The sequence below is a fragment of the Anomaloglossus baeobatrachus genome, chromosome 1, assembly GCF_048569485.1.
Source record: "Anomaloglossus baeobatrachus isolate aAnoBae1 chromosome 1, aAnoBae1.hap1, whole genome shotgun sequence".
Taxonomy (NCBI): Eukaryota; Metazoa; Chordata; class Amphibia; order Anura; family Aromobatidae; genus Anomaloglossus; species Anomaloglossus baeobatrachus.
This window is the reverse complement of record NC_134353.1, coordinates 225,112,383-225,138,382: the sequence shown is the minus strand read 5'-3', so window position 1 is coordinate 225,138,382 and position 26,000 is coordinate 225,112,383. Positions and strand designations below refer to the sequence as shown.

The window sequence follows — 26,000 nt, the reverse complement described above, 5'->3', positions numbered from 1 at the left end:
ACAATCCGTCAAATTTTGAAAAAAAAACCACAGATCCGGCAACTGATGCCGTTGGATCCGTTTTTTTCTCATTGACTTGTATTAGCGACAGATTGCGACGGATGGCCTCATGTTTCATCTGTTGTTCGACAAACCCGAGACGATGGACAAAGTAACGTTTTTCATCTACGTCGAAAAATCGGACAGCGACGGATCCGTCGCCATCTGTCGTTATCCGTCGTTTGGTAGAATGGAAGCCTATAGATGCAGGATCCGCCGTCATCCGGCAGATGACGGAATCTGTCGATGGATTCCATTTTTTTAACTGAACATTCTCAAATTTATTATTTAGGGCTCGTTCAGACGAACGTTACGTCTGTCCTGTTCAGTTCCTGGTTTTTTTTTTCCGGACCAACTGACAGGACCATCTTTTCAATGTCTTTTGTGTAGGATCGGATGGCACACGGAAGCACTTCCATGTGTATCCGATCCTACAAAAAAACAGATTGGATGCCATAGGTCTGTTCCCTTATTATTGAACATGTCCTATTCTGTTCCGTAATAACGGACCGTGACTCAATACAAGTCAATAAATGCGCAAAATCCCCGGAAGCCACATAGAAGCACTTCCGTGTGACTTCTGTCGGGTGCCCCTGCAGTCTATGTCTCGCTCCTGCGCCAGCCCTGTGAATGCCCGCACTGCAGTGTAAGTAGCTGCCTGCACTTCAGTGTGTCAGCATGTGCCCGCACATCAGTGCAAGCAGCCGCGGGGATGATGAGCGTTGCCGTCAGGAGGTTAGTAAAGTTAATTACCTGCGGTGATTAAGTCTACTGCACTCCTGACGTCAGCAATTGTGACTAACGTCTATGCCCGCCGCATTCTCAGATCACCTCTCGCGGGCGGCCAGAGACTGTGACTAGCGGTGACGTCACGGGCTCCCACGACACTTCGCTTGTGAACGGTGCGGTCATTGAACTCAGTGACCATCGCTGACGTCAGGAATGCAGAGGCTTTCATTACCGCAAGTAATGTACCTAGCTAACCTCTTGAAGTCAGCGTTGGTCATGCCCTGACCTACTGATGTTAGCTCAGGTCACTGCACTGCTCTCCCAGTCAAGTGGGAACATTCTGTTCTTCATTGACTGGGACAGTAAATATGGATTGTTGTGAGACCCCCTTATTGGATTACGCCGGACATGGATTTGATTTTTCTTTCCAATAAATTGGTGAAAGAGGGAATGTGTTGGGGAATGTTTTTTCAAATAAAAATTTGTTTGTCGTCAATTACTTTTTATTACTGACTGGCTTAGTGATGCTGGGTATCTGATAGATGCTGTGACAGCACTAACCCCAGGGCTTGATGCTAGGTGACATTGCACCACTGGTATCAACCCCATATATTACCCCATTTGCCACTGCACCAGGGCATCGGGATGAGCAGGAACAAAGCACCAGGATTAGCGCATCTAATGGATGCGCCACTTCTGGAGTGTCTGCGGCCTGTTATTTTTAGGCTGGGGAGGATCCAAGAACCGCGGACCTCCCTAGTCTGAGAATACCAGACCACAGCTCTCCACTTTATCTTGGCCGGTGATCCAATTTGGGGGGGACCCCACGAATTTTGTTTTAAATTATTTATTTAATTTAAAATAACAGCGTGGGGTGCCCTCTGTTTGGGATTACCAGCCAAGGTGATGCTGCCAGCTGTGGTCTGCAGGCTGTAGCCGTCTGCTTTACCCAAGCTGGCTAAAAAAAGATAAGGGGGACTCCACGGTTTTTTTTTTTTAATTATTTATTTTTTGTCTAAATATAAGGCCAAGCAACCTTTAGTGCTACATGAAAGGCACTAAAGGGTGCAAGATTACAAAATGCTGGGGAGTGAGACATTATATATGTCTATCTATTATCTATCTATTCATCTATCCATCTATCTATCTATCTATCCCTCTATTCATTCATTCCTCCATCCCTCTTTTTATCCCTCTATCTATCCATCGTTTTTGAAAAATGCATCCGTCGAAAAACGGAAGAAACGGATGAAAAAAATCTGCTAGTCGGATCCATGGAAAAAGGATCAGTAGCATCAGTTTTTCCACAATCTGCGATGGATGGATCCGTTGAGCCAATGCATCGTGAATGGCGGCAAAAAAATGGTGTGTGAAAGGGGCCTAAGAAATGAAGAGAAGGAATACTTATGTGTGTTCTATGCTGTTTATGGAAGACATCATAGCAGATAGTCAATTGCAAATTAAGCAATAAAACCTGTGGGGATGGGGGGGCGGCTGTATCATGCTCTGGTCTTTTTTAAGCATATAGGCTTTTATATACCATACTAGATTTAGGGATTACAGTGCTCATGCATACAAAAAAGTAAGGTTATTCAGCACAATTGGTTATAAAGGAGTTTAGAATTAGTTGGAAAAACCCATCATAAATCTCTTAACAGATATTTTATCAAAACATCCATATATCCATGGTTATCAAATTTATGAAACAACAAGACAACAACTAGAGGAAGGCCTGTAATTGGCCCTGAAGCTATTCGTACAGGAAGGCTAACAGCTGTGCAAAATACTATCAAATATAAGATTTATTCAGTAAAGGGAATCAGCATGATAAACAGACCATCTTCGTTGCAGAGATATTTGCTTGTGAATTTTAAGTTTAAATTTATAATAAATCCAAGGGGACATTAGCAGAGATTTTTTTCTAGGGGCATGTTGTTCTTCCACTGGATAAAGGTGACCAATCATAAGTAGGAGGCAACATACAGAGGAAACGAAAACATGCCGGCAAAAGAAGATGCTTACTCTTGTGAGTTGTAATGATAGACAACCTTACTCTCAGCCATGATCTCTTCATCTGCTGTGTAATATAGACTAAAGGCCCCGTCACACTAAGCAACATCGCTAGCAACATCGCTGGTAACGAACAACTTTTGTGACGTTGCTAGCGATGTTGCTGTGTGTGACATCCAGCAACAACCCGGCCCCTGCTGTGAGGCCGTTGGTTGTTGCTGAATGTCCTGGGCCATTTTTTAGTTGTTGCTCTCCCGCTGTGAAGCACAGATCGCTGTGTGTGACAGCGAGACAGCAACAACTAATGTGCAGGCAGCAGGAGCCGGCTTCTGCGGAGGCTGGTAACCAATGTAAACATCGGGTAACCAAGAAGCCCTGTCCTTGGTTACCCGATATTTACCTTTGATACCAGCCTCAGCCGCTCTCACTGTCAGTGCCAGCTCCTGCTCTGTGCACATGTAGCTGCAGGACACATCGGGTTAATTAACCCGATGTGTGCTGTAGCCAGGAGAGCAGGGAGCCAGCGCTAAGCATTGTGCGCTGCTCCCTGCTCTGTGCACATGTAGCTGCAGCACACATCGGGTAATTAACCCGATGTGTGCTGTACGAGGAGAGCAGCGCACAGTGTGCGCTGCTCTCTGCACGTATGGCTGGTCACTGGTTGCTGGTGAGCTCACCAGCAACTCGTGTAGTGACGCTCCAGCGATCCCTGCCAGGTCAGGTTGCTGGTGGGATCGCTGGAGCGTCAAAGTGTGACATCTCACCAGCAACCTCCTAGCAACTTACCAGCGATCCCTATCGTTGTTGGGATCGCTGGTAAGTTGCTTAGTGTGACTGGACCTTAAAGTTGAGTGAGATCACAAACACCTCCAATTTTTATCTCAAAACAGTAATTGAGTGGGAAGGGGAAACAAAGAAAACACATTTTGCAGTTTTCTTCTCACAGCAGTCAGTGTGGGGGAAGTGGAATACAGCACAGCTGAATGTCATTACAAACACTTCTTGCAGCTCTTCTCTCATAGTGCTGTCAGCGCTGTTGTATTCTCCCTGCAGCCACACTGACTACCTTGAAATGAAAGCGGAAGGTGTTTATAAATCACAATCAGCTGTACTGTTTCACCCCATACACACACACACACACACACACACACACACTATCCGCCATGAGATGAAAGGTGAAGGTGTTTAATTGTAACTCACAATTACTTATTTTCTATACTACACAGTCTAGCATTACCTGTGTCACAGGAGAAAGCTTGAACGTCTGGGGACATGCCCCCAGAAAAGAACTACTAGTAAGACCCTGTTGGACCTATCCTAAATTTTACCAGCTGATATCTCCGCAATAGAGATGAGGAATTAAAAAATAAAAATTACATTTTGTTCAGCCACTATTCCAAGATGTGTGCAGTAAAATGTGCTAAAACTGGTGAAAGGTTTTTAACCCTATAAGCACATATTCAGTGTGTATATTGTTTTGAATAAGTTCACTCTATAATAACTATAAGTGCAATACTCCCAATACTCTAACACCCTTTATGAAAAACGTGTCACTTTCACAATGCTTACTAAAGATTTACAGTATATACATTTGAAACCAGAAGTTTACATACACGATCTAAAAAGAACCATCTGCATGTTTTTCTCACTATTTGACATTAAATCATAATAAACCTTTCCCATTTTAGGTCAATTAAAAACCAAAATGATTTATATTTGCTAAATACCGGAACAATGAGAGAATGTTTTAAGATATTTTTTATTACTTTTTGCAAAGTCAAAAGTTTACATACATTTCATTAGTATTTGGTAGCATTGCCCTTAATTTGTATGACTTGGGTCAAACGTTTTGGATCTCCTTCCACAAGCCTCTCACAATAGTTGGTAGGAATTTTGGCCCATTCCTCCTGACAGAACTGGTGTAACTGAGCCATGTTTGGAAGTCGCCTTGCTCGCACATGCTTTTTCAGCTTTGCCCATAAATTTTCAATAGGATTGAGATCAGAGCCACTCCAAAACATTGACTTTGTTATCCTTAAGCCACTTTGTAACCAATTTGGCAGTATGCTTCGGGGTCATTGTCCATTTAGAAGACCCATTTCAGCACAAGCTTTAAGTTCCTGCATCACGCTCACCAACTAAACCACAAGTATGCTGCTTTAATTATGCAACAGGGGGGTTTCACTCCCCTCTCCACCTAAGGTCTAACCCCCAGACCCCTGCTTCTATTATAAAGAACTCCATGGCCACATGGACTTTTAAAAAATAATGTTTCTTCCACTGAACTGCAAAAGAAAACGCCGGGCCATGCTCACCACTAACTCCGAGCGGTCATGTCCAGTCACTTCCGGTTCCCAATACTATAAGTATGCCCTTCTTCCTCTACTGGTGTCTTTACTCCCTGATTGCTCACCAACAAAGTTTGCACTTATCAGGAAAAACAGTCTCTTTCCCAGCACGCTAGCCCCTCCCATTGTGGGCTATTCCTCAACTGTTAACTCTAACTCTAACTGTCCCTCTTCACTGTCTGTTGCTGGACAGAACACAGCTTCTTCATATGGCATTGCACAACATTATCCAGGCAAATATTAACTGTATCTTAACCTATGTCCAGCAAACCCATTTTAACATTATACATTACAATTCGCTTTACATCAATATGGTTAGTGTCTTCAGGTGGGAATGTAACAGCCTGTCCACATCCTTACAGTTGTGACCTGTTCCTCATTGAAGGTTATAATCTGTTCTCATCTGTCTCATTAAGGATACATTTTAATAGTCAATTAATGCCAAAAGCAGGAGAAAGGCAACTAAAAGTGTGATATGCTTTTTTTTGTAAAAAATAAAGTACATTGCATTTTCTTTATTTCACAAAGTCTCTATATTTGTACTATTGAATCATGATACAAAATTGTAGGAACAGTTTCTGACTCGCCCACCCCAGGGCTATGGGACATCCGGTGCCGGGCCGGACTAGTCCGGTGGTAGTCAGTGGTGGCTGGGCCCGGCTCCGTGGCCCTGGTGGGTGTCAGTAGAATATGTGGCTGATGACTTTAAGTTTGTGTTCGTGACGCCACCTGTGGTATGCGGCTATTAAGCCGCCGCTGCTGTGTAAGGCCTCCGGGGTGATGAAGTGGCAGCAATGGTGATACTGCTCCCCACAGGTGGAGCGGTGCCCCGGGACACAGTTGGTGCTTGTGGAAGTCTATGGTGTTGTGTGACTAACACGGTGCAGGGCCGACAAGCAATGAAAGAAACAGGCACAAACAGTAGTCTCTTTACCTTCTCCTCTTTTACTCGGCAGAAGCTTAGTCCAGGGAGACCGTCACAGATGGTAAAGATGATCCGGCCGGCCTGGAAGTGCCTGGGGTGATCTTTGGCCAGTTGAGTATGAGGCCTACTCCCTAATCTTTCTTTGCTGTTTTAGGACACTGCACTTTGGGTTCGCAATTGCCCTCTTGCTGCTGGGACTGGTTGTTCGTCCCCTTTTTCTGTGTAGTAGACTGCGCAGGCCCTCTCTGGTGCTTCTCTGCTGGAGTCCACACCGGGCCCTTGGAATGCAGCTGTACCTTCAGATTACTTCTGGGCCAGGGGCTTGCAGCTCTCCTGCCCTCAGGATTCAGCTACCAGGGATGGATTTTATGCCCTGGCAACCACAGACTCCGATGTCCGAGTCTCTGCTGTGCCTCTCTGCACCTCTTGCTTCACTGGGCCAAGCTATCCCAGCTCTAGGCCCCAGTTCTACAAGGCAGCACTACTCTCCGTCTGTCCTCCTTGACTCCTGTCTACAGACTAACCACTACTTCCTCCTTCCAGCCAGACTTAAGGAATGCTCCCTGAAGTTCCAGGTTCAGAGCTCCCCCTGCTGGCCGGAGGGAGAACTGCGGTTGATGTTACACTTACTGGCCAATAGATCTCCCAATTACCTCCAGGCTCAGCATTAACCCTTTGGAAGGGCAATGCTGTTGTGGCGACCAGGTCCTGGGGCGCCACATTTCTCTTTAAGGCTGCTTTACCACATCCGGTTTTAGCAGAGCCGGCCAATCCGGCTCTAAAACCTATGCAACGGATGCGGCGACAAAACCGCATCCTTTGCTTAAGTACATGCGGCCCGTCTGTTTTTTGCCGCTTGCGGCAGGCTACTGAGCATGCGCAGTGGAAAAAAACACATGTGGCAGTGGGATGCAGTGTTTGCCGCAGGACACCGCATGCAGCATCCATAGGCATGCATTGCGAATCGCGCCGCATCGACCGGATGCGGCGCGATGTGTTTTTTTTTTTTGCCGGACAAAAAACCGTGCCAGGCAACGTTCTATCCGGCCGCCGCATCGGCTAAAGCTGCCGCATGTGGCAAAAACCGGACGGAACGCAAGCCCATGTGGCACAATACGGCACTAATGTAAGTCTATGCAAAAAAACGCAACCGGCGGCAAAAAAAAAACGGTTGCGTTTTTTCTGCAGAGCGCCGTATTGTGCCGCACAGGAAAAACCGGATGTGTGAAAGCAGCGTAAGTCACTTCCAACTTCCCATGGTTGTTATACAATGACTTTGGAGGAGGGAAATCCTGTACAGATTCACCACACCAAGAACCACAGGCGGCATAGTAATGTATGTAACTGGGAAGAACTAGAAAATGAGGTTTTGAAAACAAAACTAATCTACTGCAAAGTCAAACCCAACCCGACGAATGCCGCTATGGCATGTACATGCCGGAGTTTCACCTACACACACATACTGACACCTGGTATTGCATTCAAAGTCATAAAAAAATTAGATTATAGAAATATTTCACTCTAAATCAGAATTTGTATATAAGGGACTCCATGCAAAATTATAAATACATCCAATAGATATTAAAGATATAAATAAGTTAATATGATCTTATAGAGAAAGTCATTGTCAGAAACTATGGATAGCAAATTGTGGATAAATTCAAAGGGAAATGCAAAGAGTCGAGAAAGTTCTGTCCTCAGGCATTTGTAAGACATGAAATAATAGGGTTTACCTATTTGTATAAATCCGTCTTCAGCTATCTGTTCCTGTGGCAAATTCTTAACTTTCTAAAACAAACAAAAAAAACAACAATTTATTGTAAATTACTGCACCTGCATTTATAATAGTAAGCTCCTAGGTCTAAAATATGTTCTTGTATCTATTATTCTGAGATCTAACTAGTAATGTTTGTGTTCTCAAGCTATAATGGAACTAAAAGACCAACATGTCCTGCCATCTCCACGCAGGGCATGCTGGATCACGTAGCTTTAGCACACCTGGAGAACCACAAGCTGCATAATAATCACTTAAGTATAAGGTTGAAAAAACAAAGCTAGGGCACATTATGCACTACACAACGGTTCAATAATCAGGCAGGTTAAGTCATTAAATAGACTGAAATACTACAATACTCAGTCACAGCGGCATTCAAGGTCAGGAGAAGAGTATTCAAATCTAAAAATTGTGGATTATTTTTAAATTAGGCCTGTCATGTCCTCAAACACTATTAACCTGCAGATATAGGGTTAATCTGCAAGTAACGGCACAAAGCTCTCTGGCCGCCGTTGAAACTGTAGCTACTGGGAGAAAAGTAACTTTATTTCTCCTGGGACCTGCTGGCTTTCAGTCATAGAGGCGTGCACAGAGCATCTACAGTCACTTCAGGCTGTACGCACATCCACAAATGGACACCTCACTCACATATTCACTGCAGAGCCAGCTATCATTCAAAAGTCACTTACAGACGCCGCTCACTGTGTACTAACTGTTACCTGTAGCCGTGACTGTAAGACTGAAAACAAGCAGCTCTTGGGAGGAATAAAATTCATTTTTTCCTGGTAGAAGCGCTTTCAATAACTATTAACCTGACGATTAACCCTTTATCTGCAGGCAAAGTCATTTCTTACAGAACACAAGGACAATCCATCCATGTCAACATGTTATTAACATAGGGAAGGGTTCATTATAGTAAGAGTTGTAAAAGCAACATTACTCAAAAGCAATTTTTTCACAAGTGCCATCCAATTCTTGTAGGCAAATCATAATGCAATTTTTTTTCCTTGGAATGCTCAAATTGGAGAAAAAAAAAGACGAAGTGTACTGCCTCATAGAACGGTCCAAGTGTGATCCAACTTGTTGACTGATAGCATTTGGACCGAATATTCTGTCGTCTGTGTTTGTAATCAGGTCTCATAATAGTTAATGTTGTACTGTAGATACTGCAAAACTGAATTTTTATCTTACCATGCCTATACCTAGACTAGTCCAGGAATGCTGTCATACATCCCTGCAGTTTGCCGATATCATGCCCACAATGACGTGATTAACAAACCAGCGTCTGCGGAGAGTAGGAGAAAAGGGACAACTAGTTCTCTTCTTTGCTGTATACATTGATATCTCTGTCACGCCGCTATGGGCACGATACCAGCGACATGCAGCGATGACTGACAGTGCGCTCAGACTAGTCCAGGTACACACGCAGAGACAAAACACCTATCTATAATAAAGACATGATTACAAATATTAACACGGTTACAGCACTCATAACACATTATGGGAGTAAATCCTGCTGTTAGTTTCCCCTTATAGGGTTACTCAATTTTTCATATATGGGTATCATCTGATACTGGTTGTAAAAACTTTTGTACTTTACTATTTATTAAAAGTTGCAGCCACTTGAGATATTCATGGCTGCAGTAAAAAGATATTAACCGTGCAGAGATGACAGATTGTGATGTTAATGGTTGCAGATGGCTAGGAGAACGTCTGCAGTTCTTGCAAAGTCTTTTCTATAGAAGGGGTTGTTCACTACTGGACAAACCCAGCTTAATCACTTCAAGGCCTCATTTAAAATAACAATGGATGCCTACCTTGAGCAGCACCACTGTTCTAACAATATTGGCGCTTTTATTCCTGGTGGTTTATGTGACATTGCTCTGTCATGGGTGTGCTGCAGCCAACCCGATTATGGCTGTGGCTTTGGCTGCAGCACACCCATTAAACAACATCACATAACTTCTAAATAGCTGCACCTACACCGCTGGAATAGCGCTACTGAGGAAGGGGAGTATCCATTGTTTTTATTTTAAATTGATTCCTCAAGTGATTAATTTGGGTTCTCCACTCCAAAATATTTATATGCGCATGTAGTTCTTTTAAAGACAAGTCCAGCAATACTTTTACTTAGACTGTTTGTTCCTTCCAACACTGAGAAATAGATATTAGAGTTGATATGCAAACAAGACTGTAGATCTGAAGTTTCTGTCAGCATACACTGATGTTTTTTTTCGCGAGTGGTAATAGTCTGTCTTCCAAGAGGAAGGCATGACAAAAATTGATTACGGACTTCTTTTAACCCCTTTAGAGCTTGGAAACTCTAAAGCAGTTAGATGTTTAAAAAGGCTGAACATACAGTATGTCCTTTATTCATTGCTATGCATTGCTGTTCATTGTTTATGAGGTTTTTATCACTTTTTTCAGGTGTGTTCCAGGTAGAATACACCTGAAAAAACATTGTGTAAACATACTAAGAGCAGTAGTCTAATGTCTCCTATGTAATGTGTGCAGCAGTCACAATGTGTCCTATGTGATGTGTACAACAGTCGCAGTGACTCCTATGTGATGTATGTAGCAGTCGCAGTGTCTCCTATGTGATGTATACAACAGTTGCAGTGTATCCTATGTGATGGATGGAGCAGGCTCAGTTTATCCTATATAATATATTAGCAGTCTCAGATATCCTGTGTTGCATATACCAGATTCAGTGTATCCTATGTGATGTATATACAGCAGTCTCAGTGTATCAAATATGTGTTATACAACTGTCTCAATGTAATCTATGTGATGTATATAATATTCTCAGTGAATCCAATGAGATACATAAAGCAGTCTCCATGTATCTCATGTGATTTATACAGTAGTCTCAAGGTATCCTCTGTGATATATATACAGCAGTCTCAAGGTATTCTACAGCAGTATATCCTATGTGTTGTGTGCAGAAGTTGCAATTTATCCTATGTAATGTATACACCATTTTCAGTGTATCCTATGTGATGTATAAAGCAGTGCGTGTATCCTATGTCATGTACAGAAAAGAGTCCCAAGTGTATACTATAAAATGTATACAGCCTATATAACCATTTTGATACTGCTAAGAGAAAGCTGCCTCACAAAGCTGCATTGGAAGGTGGCAGTTCAAGCCAGCAGAGCATTGATGCTGCTGGCCTGAACTGTCAATCAAGCAGGGAGTACCCACTCTCAAACAACCAAGAAGTATATAGGCTGGGGGTCAGTGAGACCCTACCTTAGCCCATGGCACAAACCCTTTAATGACATGACAAGCAAAAGGGTAACAATGTTTTGAGCTTTTGAATTTCAAGCTCCATATCTCCCCGTCCACTACAGCTTCGAATGTGAGACTACCTTCATTTTAATAACAATCATCTTGGCTATCTCATACATAAATCTGACTTGTAACTATTTAGCATATGATTAGTTATGCAGATTCTTGTCATTTCACTATAGTGTTACTGTTTTGCTCCTAAAAATCTAAATTTTAATTATTTTGTTAGTATATTGTAAATCCACCTTTAGCTTTCAACACTGCCTGAAACATTTGGGACATGCTCTAGATCAGATTCAAGCATATCTTCACCAAAATCTGATTCCAGGTCTCTTCTACACGGTCCCGATGTTGGTGCATACTGGTTGACTCACTTGGGTATATGTTACATCTCGTGGCTCTCCTCTTGCAAGGAATGAGGTGGTCCCCCATTCCTTGTCTGCCGCGACCCCTCCTGCTCAGCAGCGCCAAAGGCCTGGGAGACTGCAGGAGTTTCCTCCTCCTAGATGCAGCAGAAGGGTGACACCTAGTGGTTTACTCCTTGTAAGGAATGGAGTGGTCTCCCATCCCTTGCCTGCCACGTGCCCTCCTGCTCGGCATCACAGAGGGTCGGAGTGGTTGCACAGTGTGCAAAGGATAGATGCTCAGGGAAGCAGCAAGACCTCCCTTAGCTCTGCACATTGTGAAACCGAAGATCCCGCCTTTATGACCCAGAGGCAGGAGGTTGAGCATGTGCCCCACGTGACGTCTTCTGATTCGCTCACTGGTATCACACGGCCAGATAACGAGGCTGGTGATGTGCTGAATCCTGACTGGCCGGGCCAGGACGTCACAGATCATGATTGGGTCACATCCGTCTCGCGCCCGCCCTTGGCTGGAGCTACATCTCCTTAAAAACCCCTCCTGCCATCATGGCGGCGCGCGACCGTCCTTCTATGTTTGAATGTCTGGTAGCGTGCTGCCACGCCACTGTAGAGACGTCATTGTATTTTGCAGGTCTCGCCCCTGCCTTGCTGCTCCGGCAGTATTCCGTTTAACAGGCTGTGTTCCTGTCCTAGGTGAGCTACTTGAATCTCTGTCGGACTCTCCTGGTTTCTGAAGCACACGTGCGTGGGCACCTCTGTGCTACCCTCGTGCCATATTCCTGTGACTCCCGCTGGCACACGTGCGTAGGCACCTCTGTGCGTCCCCGTGCAACAGGTACACCGAGTTGTGAGCCCCGTGCCATACAACCCTCACGGGTTAGGGCGGACAGGTGTACGCAGATCGTCTGTGACATTCCAGATGATCGCTAGCAGCAACCCGCTCACTCTTCTCCCACCATAGCAGCGGTCCCTTACACCGCACAGTGGACCTTGACCGGCGGAAGCTGTCCATATACCATCTTGGCACGCTTCCCCGGGTCCCCCTCGTAACATTACGGTCGCGCCAAAGGTCTGGCTATGGCAGAAGAGCAGCAGCAGTTGCTGCGTTATGTGCAGCAGTTGGAGTCATGATTGGCAGCTGTGGAGCGGTCTTCCCCCGATAAGGCTGCTCTAGCGACAATTGCCACCCAAGCGGCTACTCAGGCTGTGGAATTGAGCGGAAAGTCGCCTCGCCTTGCGCTCCCAGAGCGCTTCAACGGGGACAGCTCCGAGTGCCGTGGTTTCATAAACCAGGTTACCACCTACTTGGAGATGTCCGCCACTCTTTATGCTACTGAGAAGGCGAAAGTAGCATTCGTCCAGTCCCTGCTCAGAGGGAGAGCGCTAAAATGGTCCACGCTGTTGTGGGAGCGCGGAGATCGGGTGGTGAATCACCTTCCAGTTTATCTTGAGGCCATGAGAAAGGTGTTCCTCGGGCCTCAAGTCACCCACGACTCCGCGCTGCGACTCCTACGCCTTCGGCAAAAGTCCACTTCAGTTGGGGACTTTGCGGTGCAGTTCAGGACACTCGCCGCAGAGCTGGACTGGCCAGATAAAGTCCTTGTCCCTGTGTTCTGGGAGGGTCTGGCAGGGTTCGTCAAAGACGCGCTGGCCACGCGTGATGTGCCGACCACCTTAGAGGCCTTGATACGGCTTGCTTCTCACATAGACATCCGCCACGCGGAGCGGAGGCTCGAGGTCTCTTCGGCCCCCACGTCTACCTGGCCTACAGAGCCTCTGACTCTCCTTCCCCACCAGACCAGTCTCCCAGCCAGTTCTGTTGATGACTGTGTGGAGCCCATGGAAGTCTCCAAGGTGGTCTCCTCTACCACAGGCTCTCGGCCGCCGGTCGTTTGCTTTGCCTGTGGGCAGAGGGGACATGTAGCTACCCGATGTTGAAAACCATCGGAAAAGAGACAGTGTCTGGTTTCCATCAGAGGAGGAACGATAGACGCTGCCTCTCCTTCTAAATTAACCCTCAGCGCCCAGTTGCAGTTCGGCACCACTGTCTTCCCTGCCCTGGCTTGCTTAGACACTGGTGCTGACGGCAATTTCATTTCAGCCTCCCTGGCAACTAGGTACTCTGTTCCCCTGGTCCTGTTGCCTAAACCAATCAGTGTCCAGGTAGTCAACGGGTCCCTACTTGTCAAACCCATTACCCAGATCACCGTCCCTCTCAGGATGGATGTACCACCAGGCCACCATGAGCAGGTGTCCTTTCTGGTGCTTCCAGAAGGGACGGATGAGATCCTACTAGGACTCCCCTGGTTGAAACGGCATGCTCCGATACTCAACTGGACAACAGGGGACATCTCGTCCTGGGCAGGGTCATGTAAAGAACACCTCGGGACCACCGGGTCACCCACTCCCCTAGACCTGGTGCCACCTGGCCAGACCCTCGTTCCCCCTAGGTTACGGAATGATGTACTTTCCTGGGACCATACCTCCAAGGTCGTGGGCCTCTTCAGGTCCAAAAGGACCAGAGTTCTAGAGGCCAGGCATGATTGGTGGCCGACGGCCGACTCCTCGTCCGACAACCCTGAAGTAGCGAGGTTGGTTAAAACAAAAATCGTTCAGGGCAAGAGGTACTTCCTCGTGGAGTGGGTCGGTCGTGGACCGAAGCATAGGACCTGGGAATTGGAGGATCATGTCCACGCTCCGGGTTTGGTAGCAGCCTTTGAGCACAGGCGGCGGGGGGGCCCTAGACGGGGGGGTAATGTTACATCTCGTGGCTCTCCTCTTGCAAGGAATGAGGTGGTCCCCCATTCCTTGTCTGCCGCGAGCCCTCCTGCTCAGCAGCGCCAAAGGCCTGGGAGACTGCAGGAGTTTCCTCCTCCTAGATGCAGCAGAAGGGTGACACCTAGTGGTTTACTCCTTGTAAGGAATGGAGTGGTCTCCCATCCCTTGCCTGCCACGTGCCCTCCTGCTTGGCATCGCAGAGGGTCGGAGTGGTTGCACAGTGTGCAAAGGATAGATGCTCAGGGAAGCAGCAAGACTTCCCTTAGCTCTGCACATTGTGAAACCGAAGATCCCGCCTTTATGACCCAGAGGCAGGAGGTTGAGCATGTGCCCCACGTGACGTCTTCTGATTCGCTCACTGGTATCACACGGCCAGATAACGAGGCTGGTGATGTGCTGAATCCTGACTGGCCGGGCCAGGACGTCACAGATCATGATTGGGTCACATCCGTCTCGCGCCCGCCCTTGGCTGGAGCTACATCTCCTTAAAAACCCCTCCTGCCATCATGGCGGCACGCGACCGTCCTTCTATGTTTGGATGTCTGGCAGCGTGCTGCCACGCCACTGTACAGACGTCATTGTATTTTGCAGGTCTCGCCCCTGCCTTGCTGCTCCGGCAGTATTCCGTTTAACAGGCTGTGTTCCTGTCCTAGGTGAGCTTCTTGAATCTCTGTCGGACTCACCTGGTTTCTGAAGCACACGTGCGTGGGCACCTCTGTGCTACCCTCGTGCCATATTCCTGTGACTCCCGCTGGCACACGTGCGTAGGCACCTCTGTGCGTCCCCGTGCAACAGGTACACCGAGTTGTGAGCCCCGTGCCATACAACCCTCATGGGTTAGGGCGGACAGGTGTACGCAGATCGTCTGTGACATTCCAGACGATCGCTAGCAGCAACCCGCTCACTCTTCGCCCACCATAGCAGCGGTCCCTTACACCGCACAGTGGACCTTGACTGGCGGAAGCTGTCCATATACCATCTTGGCACGCTTCCCCGGGTCTCCCTCGTAACAGGTATATATACAACTTTTTGTTCAATTCTACCCACAAGAGTTTGATTGGGTTGAAGTCTTGGGACTCTGGGGGCAAATAAAGCACCTCTACGTCATTGTCATTGAGCCATTTTTTCACTTATCTCGACGTATGATTTGGCTTGTTGTCCTGCTGGAACACTGTTATTCTTTTCATAACCATAGCACTCGAGTGTACGAAGTAACTCATCTTGGAGGATACTCATATATAACTCAGCATTGAGACCACCATTGATCCTGGTCAAGTATCCAATGCCTTTGACTGTGAAACAACCTTACATCAACAGGGTTCCTCCACTAAAAACTTGACAGTTCCTTCAATTTCTTGATCCTTTAGCCCCTTTTTCCTTTGTTTACTCCAGACCTATTTCCACCCATCAGAGTCTAGCCTATTGACTTTTGTCTCATCACTCCAAATGACCTGTTTTCAATCTTCTACTGCCCACTTTTCGTACGTCTTGTCAAACTTGAGCCAACACTTCTTGTGACAATTTTGAAGTCGAGACTCCTTCACCTTTTTTTGGGCCACCTTTCCAGACTTTTGTACATACGTTGCACAGTGCTGGCATGGATGTCTGTGATCTCACTATTATGAAGCATATGAGTCCCCTCCACTGCCCTGTTTGACGCGCTTGAACTGATTAATTTTGTGATGAGCAGACTTGTTGACTCCGATATTTTACCTGGATGTCCACCTCTTGGTTTTTGAATGGATGGACAGCCTTCATTTCATATTATTCCAACTCTCATAACACTCACATGATGCAGTTTGGCAATTTTCTTGGACAAGAGACCACTATCGATGAGCTGGATGATGCCAATTCTCTTTCTTGGGAAATCTTCGTGGCTGCTCCCCAATTTGAGTCAGTGACCTTTCACTTTGGAAAACAACTTAACAACACACAGCTATTGTGAAATGTGAGAACAGGTTGTAATTTATAATATACAGGAAGAAAAAGATTTTTCCACCACCAGGAGCAAAACAGTAACAATGCAAGGACACGTCAAGAATCTGCATAACTAATCATATGCTAAATAGTTGTCAAATTAAAGTATGAGATAGCCAAGACGATTGCCTAGAAAATGAAGATCGTGTCACATTTGAAGCTATTGTGGATGGTGAGATATGGAGCCTGAAAGTCAACAGTTCAAAACATTGTTACCATTTTGTCCCTCAGTGTATTTAGAATGCCAAAACAGATTACAGCAAAATTTATATCAACCCGTTAAGAAGCGAGCAACTTTTTATTTTTTTTGCGCATTCATTTTCCTTCCCCTTTCTCAAAGAGTCATATGTTTGTTATTTTGCCACTAACAAAGCCATGTGACTGGTAACCAAGTCACTACGAGAGTGAAAAATACAACCTGCTTGGTGCAAATTCCAACTCTTGGTGGTGGGAGATTGAATTTGATTAAGATGGTATTAATGCCTAAACTATTGTATATTTGCATAATTTCCTGATTTGGTGTAAGGAGCAATTGAGAATAAAGTTTGTGACCCTACAAAGACATAAGGAAAATGGAAAATTAGCCCTTCCAAATCCCTGGTTATATTTCCTGGCGGTGTAGTGTCAGCATCTGAAAGGATGCAAGGAACAACAGTCACTCAATTCATCATAAAGTCTATTACATCATATAGTTGGGATGGGTCCAATAATTGATAGTATGGAATATCAACAGGTTTGGGATGATGGCTTCTAGATAACCCATGGTTAATCTCATACATAAAACATGGATTAGAATAAAAACATAAGAAGTGTGGATCATTTCACAAATTACACTCATATTTGGGATAATGTGAGATTGCAATACTTGAAAGGATTTGAGAAATTGGAAGGTAGCTCATGTACGGTATCTTTACCAACTGCTCCAACATGATGGCACTCTCAAATCATTAGCGGATATTAAAGTGGAATTTCCGGTATCGAGTCCCTGCATATTCCAATACTTACAAATTAAGCCAATGCTGCTCAATCCAAAGTGGGTAGCATTAAGATCCAAAAGGATCCAGTTTTGGAATCTGTGTGTGTGATGGGGAGTAGAAGGGGGCGATATCTAGTTTGTATAATGACCTGTTATGTACGTACCTGGATGGGTTTCCCATAACGGGTAAAGCGAAATGGACGCGCAAGCTCGGGCCTATATCGGAAGATTACTGGCAGCCTATACTGAAATACTGTATATTCTCAAGTTATCATTAAGTGAGCCAAAGAGATTGTCACATTTGATGATTATACAGGCTTTACACGCTGCGAGATCGCTAGCAATTACTAGCGATGTTGAGCGCGATACCACCCGCCCCCGTCGTACATGCAATATCTGGTTATAGCTGCCGTAGCGAACATTATCGCTACGGCAGCTTCACACGCACATACCTTGTCGGTGACGTCGCTGTGACCGCCAAACAATCCCTCCTTCAAGGGGGAAGTGCATTCGGCGTCACAGCGACGTCACCGCGACGTCACTAAGCGGCCAGCCAATAGAAGCGGAGGGGCATAGATGAGCGGGACATAACATCCCGCCCACCTCCTTCCTTCCTCATTGCCGGTGGACGCAGGTAAGGAGATGTTTGTCGTTCCTGCGGTTTTCCACATAGCGATGTGTGCTGCTGCAGGAACAACAAATAACATCATACCTGTGGCAGTAACGATATTATGGAAAGGAGCGACGTGTCACAGATCAACGTTTTTTGACGTTTTTGCGATCGGTGATCGTCACTCCTAGGGTTTACACGCTGCGATGTTGGTAACGGCGCCGGATGTGTGTCACTAACAACGTGACCCCGACGATATATCGTTACCGATGTCGCAACGCGTAAAGCCTGCTTTAGAGCATATAAAATCGCCTCTTATAATGGTGAAAGCAGGATTGAGAGCTGACTCCAAGATGCCAAACGAAAGATGCTACATATGTTATGGTTTTGCCCGCAGTAAAAGTAAAGTTACCTGAAAATATGCTTATCCAGATCAGTACGATTACGCAGATACCAAATGTGCTTATTTTTTTTTTTTTGTTTGTTTGTTTTTTATTCAATTGGTGAAAAAATTTAAGAAATTCTGAAAAAATTAAAATGAGCCTGAATCTCCATTCTCCAAAACCCGTATCATTTTTATTTTTTGGTCTATGAGGCCCTGAGAAAGCTCATTTGTTGTGAGATAACCTAATGTTTTACTTATACTATTTTGGTTTGTATACAATGCTTGATCACTTTTTAATTAATTTCTTTGTGATGGTGCGGCAACCATAAACACGCCGGGAAACCACTGCCTGCCAGGACATCTGGGCCGAATCACGGCGCTTACGTGCTGTTGTCAGCAATTGACAGCGGCATTTAACAAGTTAACTGCAATGATCGGCGGGCACTTTAATTGCTACTGTTAGAGGCAGATACCAGCTATATAATATGACTGGTATCTATTCTCTTATGCACACGCTCCATTATGGATATATCCGTCAAGGGGCATTAGCGGATTAAGTTTAATGGTTTGTTTTGCCTTTGTTCAAGTTAAAGGGAACCTGTCAGCAGAAATTTTGCACTAAACCTAAAAGATAATCTCGCGCATGCGCAACACGTCACCAGCGGTCACACTATGCACATTGCACAGTCCCGCGCGAGTGGCACTGCGCATGCGCGAGATTATGGGCGGCCATAATCTCGTGCATGCGCCGTGCCACTCTCGCAGGACTGCAATGTGCAGTGTGACCGCTGGTGACGTGTTGCGCATGCGTGAGATTATGGGCGGCGCTGTGATTTACATCAGCAAGTACCCGCCCATAATCTCGTGCTTTCACCGCCGCCTCCAACGTTCTGCGCAAGCGATGGCCAGCTTACCTCACATCACCTCTTTGAAATTGCGCGATGGGGGACGGCCTAAAGCGACAGGGAGGCAGACTAACGGACACCAGAGAGCCCGCCCCCGTGTACCATTATCAAGATCTGAATACAAAAAGGTACCACTTTACAAAGTCTTTATTTTGGTCAGAAAGGGGGCACATAAACAACAGGAACATTGCTAGAATGCAGCCCAGGAGCTGCAGAGGGGGAATCTTTTAGGTTTAGTGCAAAATTTCTGATGACAGGTTCCCTTTAAAGGCAGGTTGAACTTCATGGACATTTATATTTCTTAACTCTATGTAGCAGAGTATAATGTCTAGCAATTTGTTTGACATACAATAAAGTGCCGCTAACCTCAGCTGGTAAAACCTGCACAGTAGTGTTAAAGAGCTTGTCCCCCGGGTGCTCAATATTTCCACTCCTGAAAAGGTAACTGTAAAAAAAATGAATTGCATGTTAAACTTTTTACAGACATCCAATAAATGCAACGAGCTTTTATAATCATGAAGCAATGATAAATATACACAACATGTAAAAGAAAAGATATGGAACAGGAAATCGGTGAAACATTGTAACATGTTCTGATTTATTATGTAATAAAACAAATGCAAATGAAAAGATAGTTACACAAGGTCAACACATTGTATGCATAAGACAGGAGCTAGAAAAAGACATTTACAGCAGGAGCTCATCAAATAACCACAATTCAATAATATTCATGCCGTGCAGTCATCAGAGCCCAGGTATAGTTATAGTGTGGAAGAACCAATATCCATGTGATCAGGGTAATAGTGATACAGCATTAAAGGGAACCTGTCACTAGGTTTGTCCCATATAAAGTAGGGTCAGCATCTATAATCCCTCATATACAACATTCTGGAGTCCCCAATACAATCTGCAAAGGTAAAAAACCCCAAACCCTTTATTATACTCACCCATGCTGCAGTCCGAGGGGCATTGTAGGTCTTGATCTGGCGCCTCTTCTCTTCTTGCAATCACCATCCTCCTTCTTGATTTGTGTGAATGATGCACCCTACTTCATGAATACACACTTCACTCTACCATGCCAAGGGAAGTGCAAAATACTGTAGTGCTCAAGTGGAGGGAAAGGCCAAAGAGTGCATGCGCATGCACACTTCAATACTTTGCTCTGCCCTCGGCGAAGTACGAATGTGCAGGAGTATGATGTAAAATACTTTGTTTGTGACATAGGACACGTAATCCACACGAAGGGAAAGAGAACAGCAATTGTAAGAAGAGAGGAGGCGCCACAGTAAGACCAGAAATGCCCATCGGACAGGACTTCCCTGTAGGGAAGTATAATAACAGGTCTCATTTTTTGCATTGCAGAGCTTATAGGTGCTGTGCTTTACAGGATATCATAAAAGGGATTACACCCCTTCACGTTTTCATATTTTTTGTAAATATTTTATTTTTTTTCATGTGACATCCCTGAAGATATGACACTTTAATACAATGTTAAGTAGTTCGGGTTTAGCTTGTATCACAGTGTAAATTTGATGTGCCCTCTAAATAACTCAACACACAGCCATTAAAGTAAAAAAACTGGCAACAAAAGTGAATACACCCCTAAGTGAAAATGACCAAATTGTGCCCAACTTGGCATTTTCCCTCCCTGGTGTCATGCTGAAGACAAACAGACCAAGGACATGGACTAGTGGAATCCTGTCCTGAGACCAAGATAGACTTATTTGGTTCAGATGGTGTCAACCGTGTGTGACAGCAAGCAGGCAAAGAATACAAAGACAAGTGTGTCTTGCCCACATTCAAGCATGGTGGAACCATGAATGCCAAAATGTACTGTGACATACCGAAGCAAAGCATGATCCCCTCCTACTTTGGAACTAGGCTGCAGGGCAGTATTCCAACATGATAACATCCTCAAACACACCTCCAAGACGACTACTGCCTTGCTAAAGGAACTGAGAGTAAAGGTGTAGACTGGCCAAGCATATCTCCAGACCTAAACCCTATTGAGCATCTGTGGGACATTCTCAAATGGAAGGTGGAGGAGCACAAGGTCTCTAACATCCACCAGCTCCGTGATGTTGTCATAAAGTAGTGGAAGATGATTCCAGTAGCAATCTATGCCCAAGTGAGTTAACACAGTGCTTGAAAATAATGGTGGGCACTCATAATATTGACACTTTGGACACAAGTCCCCCACTTTCATTTAGAGGTGTACTCACTTTTGTTGCCAGTGGTTTAGCCACTAAGGGCTGTGTATTAAGTTATTTAGAGGACACACCAAATTTACACTGTTATACAAGCTGTACACTGACTACTTTACATTGTATCAAAGTGTCCTATCTTCAATGGTGTTCCATGAAAAGATAGAATAAAATATTTACAATATTTACAATAATGTGAGGGGGGATTTTTGTGATATACTGTACAAGGGAAAAGCCTTCTGACAGGTTCCCTTTAAAGAGTCATTGTCGTGAGATGCCACTATCAGAAAGTCACAGCCAAAGACTATATTAAGACATTACATACTTTTTTTTTTTTCAGGTACGCCAAGTTTTTTAAGTGTAAATTCCTTCAGAAAAAGCTCCTTGTTGTGTTGTGCTTCTTAGGCTGCTTTCACACTACGTTTTTTTAGCATGCGTCATGAACGTTTTTTTGCTGCAAAAGCAGATCCTGTTTTGCAGAGAAAAACGCATGTGTTATTTTGCAGGATCCTGTCACTTGAAGTTTATGGGCGGGCATTGGAGTCATGTGATCGGGAGTGAGGGGAACTGAACGTGAGACTGGGAGCCGGCATCTGACAGCTGCGGAGGCTCGTAACCAAGGTAAACATCGGGTAACTTGTTTGGATACCCGATATTTACCTTAGTTACGAGCGTCTGCAGCTGCTAGGAGCCGGGCTCCCTGCACACGTAACCAAGGTAAACATCGGGTAACTTGCTTGGATACCCGATATTTACCTTGGTTACGAGCGTCTGCAGCTCTCAGGCGAGGGAGAGAGAGAGAGGAGAGGGAGGGGGAGAGAGGGAGGGGGAGAGAGAGACTGACACGCCAGGCTGGTTTCTGGGCATGCTCAGTAGAGCAAGCAGGATCCTGTCTATCAGCATGCCAGCGTTCACATACGTTTGCGTGCAGTATAGTCAGTATCCAACAATTTGCAGTATTTGGACACAGCTCAAAAACGCTACAAGTAGCGTTTTTGAAAAAAGTTAAAAAACTGCAAGTCGCTGGATCCTCACTATAACGCATGCAAATGCAGGTGAACGCATGTTGACGCGAGTCCATTGCAAATGCATTGAAGTGATTTGCACTGTATCCATTTTTGCTTTAAAAAAACGTTCAGGATGCATGTTAAAAAAAAGTAGTGTGAAAGCAGCCTTAGTCATTTTAGACTTTTGTCCCTGGAGTGTTTTTTGTATTTTGTTAGTGTTTTCCAAATACATTTTCTGTTAATGTTCTGTAAACATTTGTACGCTTTTTTAGCATGTTTTTGTGGGTGAGTTTCATAGGTTTTTTTTTTTTTAAATCAATTAATCAATTAATGAAATGCAAGAGTTTTACAAAGCGAGAACAATTTCTACTACTTATTAAATACTCTAAAAAGACACCCAGGAGTCTTTGGGACATTTTTGTAGCCGTGACATTGAATTTATTGTAAATTATTGAGTGGATTCATAGTGAAAAACACCTGAAGGGTTGACAGGCCACTTCTCTTAACCGCTTGGCAATTTTGAAAACATGAAGTGAATTAAAAGCGATCAAAAGACTGAACATGTGAACATCCAGTTGTTTTATTGATAGATAGAAATAAATTAGAAGAGTGTTTCAAGAAATTTAGGAACAAATTTTTCAGATGTTTTTTGTTAAAGTGCAACCACTCCACAAGTCTCTCAAAAAAAACACAGTGTGTACCAGGGGGAGACATATCATTGGTGCAACCTGTGTAGCCGCACCAGTGCCCAAAAGGTCCGGGGGCCCATTTCTACCTCCAAAGCATGAGGAATTGTGCATTATGATGGACTCTTAAGGGCCATTTACACGCTGCGACATCGCTAACGATATATCGTCGGGGTCACGGTGTTTGTGACGCATATCCGGCGCCGTTAGCGACATCGCAGCGTGTGACACCAAGGAGCGACGCTCAACGATCGCAAAAAACGTCAAAAATTATTGATCGTTGAGACCTTGCGCCTTTACGAAATATCGTTGGTGGTGCATGCCGCAGGTTGTTCGTCGCGCCTGCGGCATCACACATCGCTGTGTGTGACATCGCAGGAGCGACGACCATCTCCTTACCTGCACCGGCAAGGAGGAAGGAAGGAGGTGGGGGGCATGTTACGGCCGCTCATCTCCGCCCCTCCTCAGCTATTGGGCGGCCACTTAGTGACGCCGCAGTGATGCGAACGCACCTCCCCCTTGAAGGAGGGATTGTTCGGTGGTCAAAGCGACGTCGCTGCACAGGTATATGCGTGTGACGCTGCCGTAGCGATAATGTTTGCTAAGGCAGCGATCACCACATGTCACACGTACGATGGGGAAGGGTGCTATCGCACTCGACATCGCTAGCAATCGCTAGCGATGTCGCAGCGTGTAAAGCACCCTTTAGGCTGCATAGGGCCAATATATTATTTTTACACAGGGGCCCTTTTCTGGCTGTGTCCACCAGTGGCGTGTAAGGATTCCAATCTTGTTCCTGACCAATTAAGGATACAATAACACCAGCTCACAGTACTAACAATAACCCTAAAATCTTAATTTTTATTAGATATGCATTTACATGGAAATCGTACTGCTAAATAAGGGCTAACACTTGTAAATAAAGGGTTAAAAATTGGTTTGTGATGCAAGTATGTAAATAACACATGGCATTAATAAGGGCCTAGTTATAAGACAAAACTGCACAATGGAGTAAATATATATATATATTATATATCATAGATTTTGTACTTTGAGGTGTGAGGTTACACACACGATCATGCTCTATATCTCCAAACTTCCTGTCCATGGAGGTTGGCACCCTAAGATAGCACATTACTGGCACGCCTGCTCCTCTTTCACAGTTCCTAAAAGACCCTGACAAGTCCCTTACACCAGGGGCTCACAACCTGTGGCTCACGGGCCCATGATGTTTGGCCTGCAGCGGTCTGCCAGCTTGGTGCATAAGCAACAAGGCTAGCAAACAGCTATGAAAAGCAGGTCTCCAGATGGTTACATTTGTGAGTAGCTCCACTTCGAAGAACAGATCTAAATGGGATAAAGTAGGAACCTCTGGATATTGGTATACCGCCTTGGTGTGATTTTTGTGGAAGAGCCTTGGTTTTCATTATACCGGTAATGGGTGCTCTGAGTGCCACTACGGTGAAGATGGCGGGAGCTGTATGGGGCTCACGACCCTTTTTCAAAGATGAAAGTGGCAGACCTCTGCCCTACACTATAATAAGGGAGGTAAGGTTCAAACATCATAAACAGAATCCCAATGAGCCCTGCATGTGATATGAATGAGAGAATATTAAATAGGTCAGCCGTGATTATCCAATATTGTAAATATCACTAAAAAAAATAGTTACATGGGCGTAAAGACAATAATATGCTGCAGTCACACAGCTAGCACATATTGCATAAGTACATTAGTACAGTGCCTTGCTAAAGTATTCGGCTACCTTGATTTTTCAACCTTTTCCCACATTACAGGCTTCAAACATAAAGACAAAAATTTTAATGTTATGGTGAAGAATCAACAACAAGGTGGACACAATTGTGAAGTTGAACGAAATTTATTGCTTATTTTAAACTTTTTTAAAAAGTTAACTGAAAATTGGGGCGTGTAATATTATTCGTCCCCTTTCAGTTAATACTTTGTAGCGCCACCTTTTGCTGCGATTACAGCTACAAGTAGCTTGAGGTATGTGTCTATCAGTTTTGCACATCGAGAGACTGAAATTCTTGCCCATTCTTCCTTTGCAAACAGCTCGAACTCAGTGAAGTTGGATGGAGAGCGTTTGTGAACAGCAGTTTTCAGCTCTTTCCACAGATTCTCGATTGAATTCAGGTCTGGACTTTGACTTGGCCATTCTAACACCTGGATACTTTTATTTGTGAACCATTCCATTGTAGATTTTGCTTTATGTTTAGGATCATTGTCTTGTTAGAAGACAAATTTCCGTCCCAGTCTCAGGTCTTTTGGAGACTCCAACAGGTTTTCTTCAAGAATGGTCCTGTATTTGGTGCCTTCCATCTTCCCATCAATTTTAACCATCTTCCCTGTCTCTCCTGAAGAAAAGCAGGCCCAAACCATGATGCTGCCACCACCATGTTTGACAGTGGGGATGGTGTATTCAAGGTGATGAGCAGTGTTGCTTGTACGCCAATCGTATCGTTTGCCATTGTGCCCAAATAGTTTGATTTTGGTTTCATCTGACCAGAGCGCCGTTTTCCACATGTTTGCTGTGTCTCCCAGGTGGCTTGTGGCAAGCTTAAAACAACTCTTTTTATGGATATCTTTGAGAAATGGCTTTCTCCTTGTTGCTCTTCCATAAAGGCCAGATTTGTGCAGTGTACAACTGATTGTTGTCCTATGGACAGACTCTCCTACCTCAGCTGTAGATCTCAGCAGTTCATTCAGAGTGATCATGGGCCTCTTGGCTGCATCTCTGATCAGTCTTCTCCTTGTTTGAGATGAAAGTTTGGATGGATGGCCGGGTCTTGGTAGATTTGCAGTGGTATGATACACCTTCCATTTTAATATGATCGCTTGCACAGTGCTCATTGGGATGTTTAAAGTTTTGTAAATCTTTTTGTAACCAAATCCGGCTTTAAACTTCTCCACAACAGTATCACGGACCTCCCTGTTGTGTTCCTTGTTCTTCATGATGCTATCTGCGCTTTAAACA

At 44.9% G+C, this 26,000-nt stretch overlaps 1 protein-coding gene across 1 annotated transcript in view; it reads right to left on the bottom strand.

Moving 5' to 3' along the window:
* Window positions 1–26,000, bottom strand: part of MGAT4D (MGAT4 family member D) — a 271,656-nt gene that overhangs the window by 12,023 nt on the left and 233,633 nt on the right. Inside the window, exons 12-13 of the mRNA XM_075348407.1 lie at window positions 19,477–19,555; window positions 7,785–7,839 (exon numbers count right to left, since the gene is read on the bottom strand). Of these exons, the coding sequence (XP_075204522.1) occupies window positions 7,785–7,839; window positions 19,477–19,555 (134 nt within the window). The remainder of the gene's footprint in view (window positions 1–7,784; window positions 7,840–19,476; window positions 19,556–26,000) is intronic.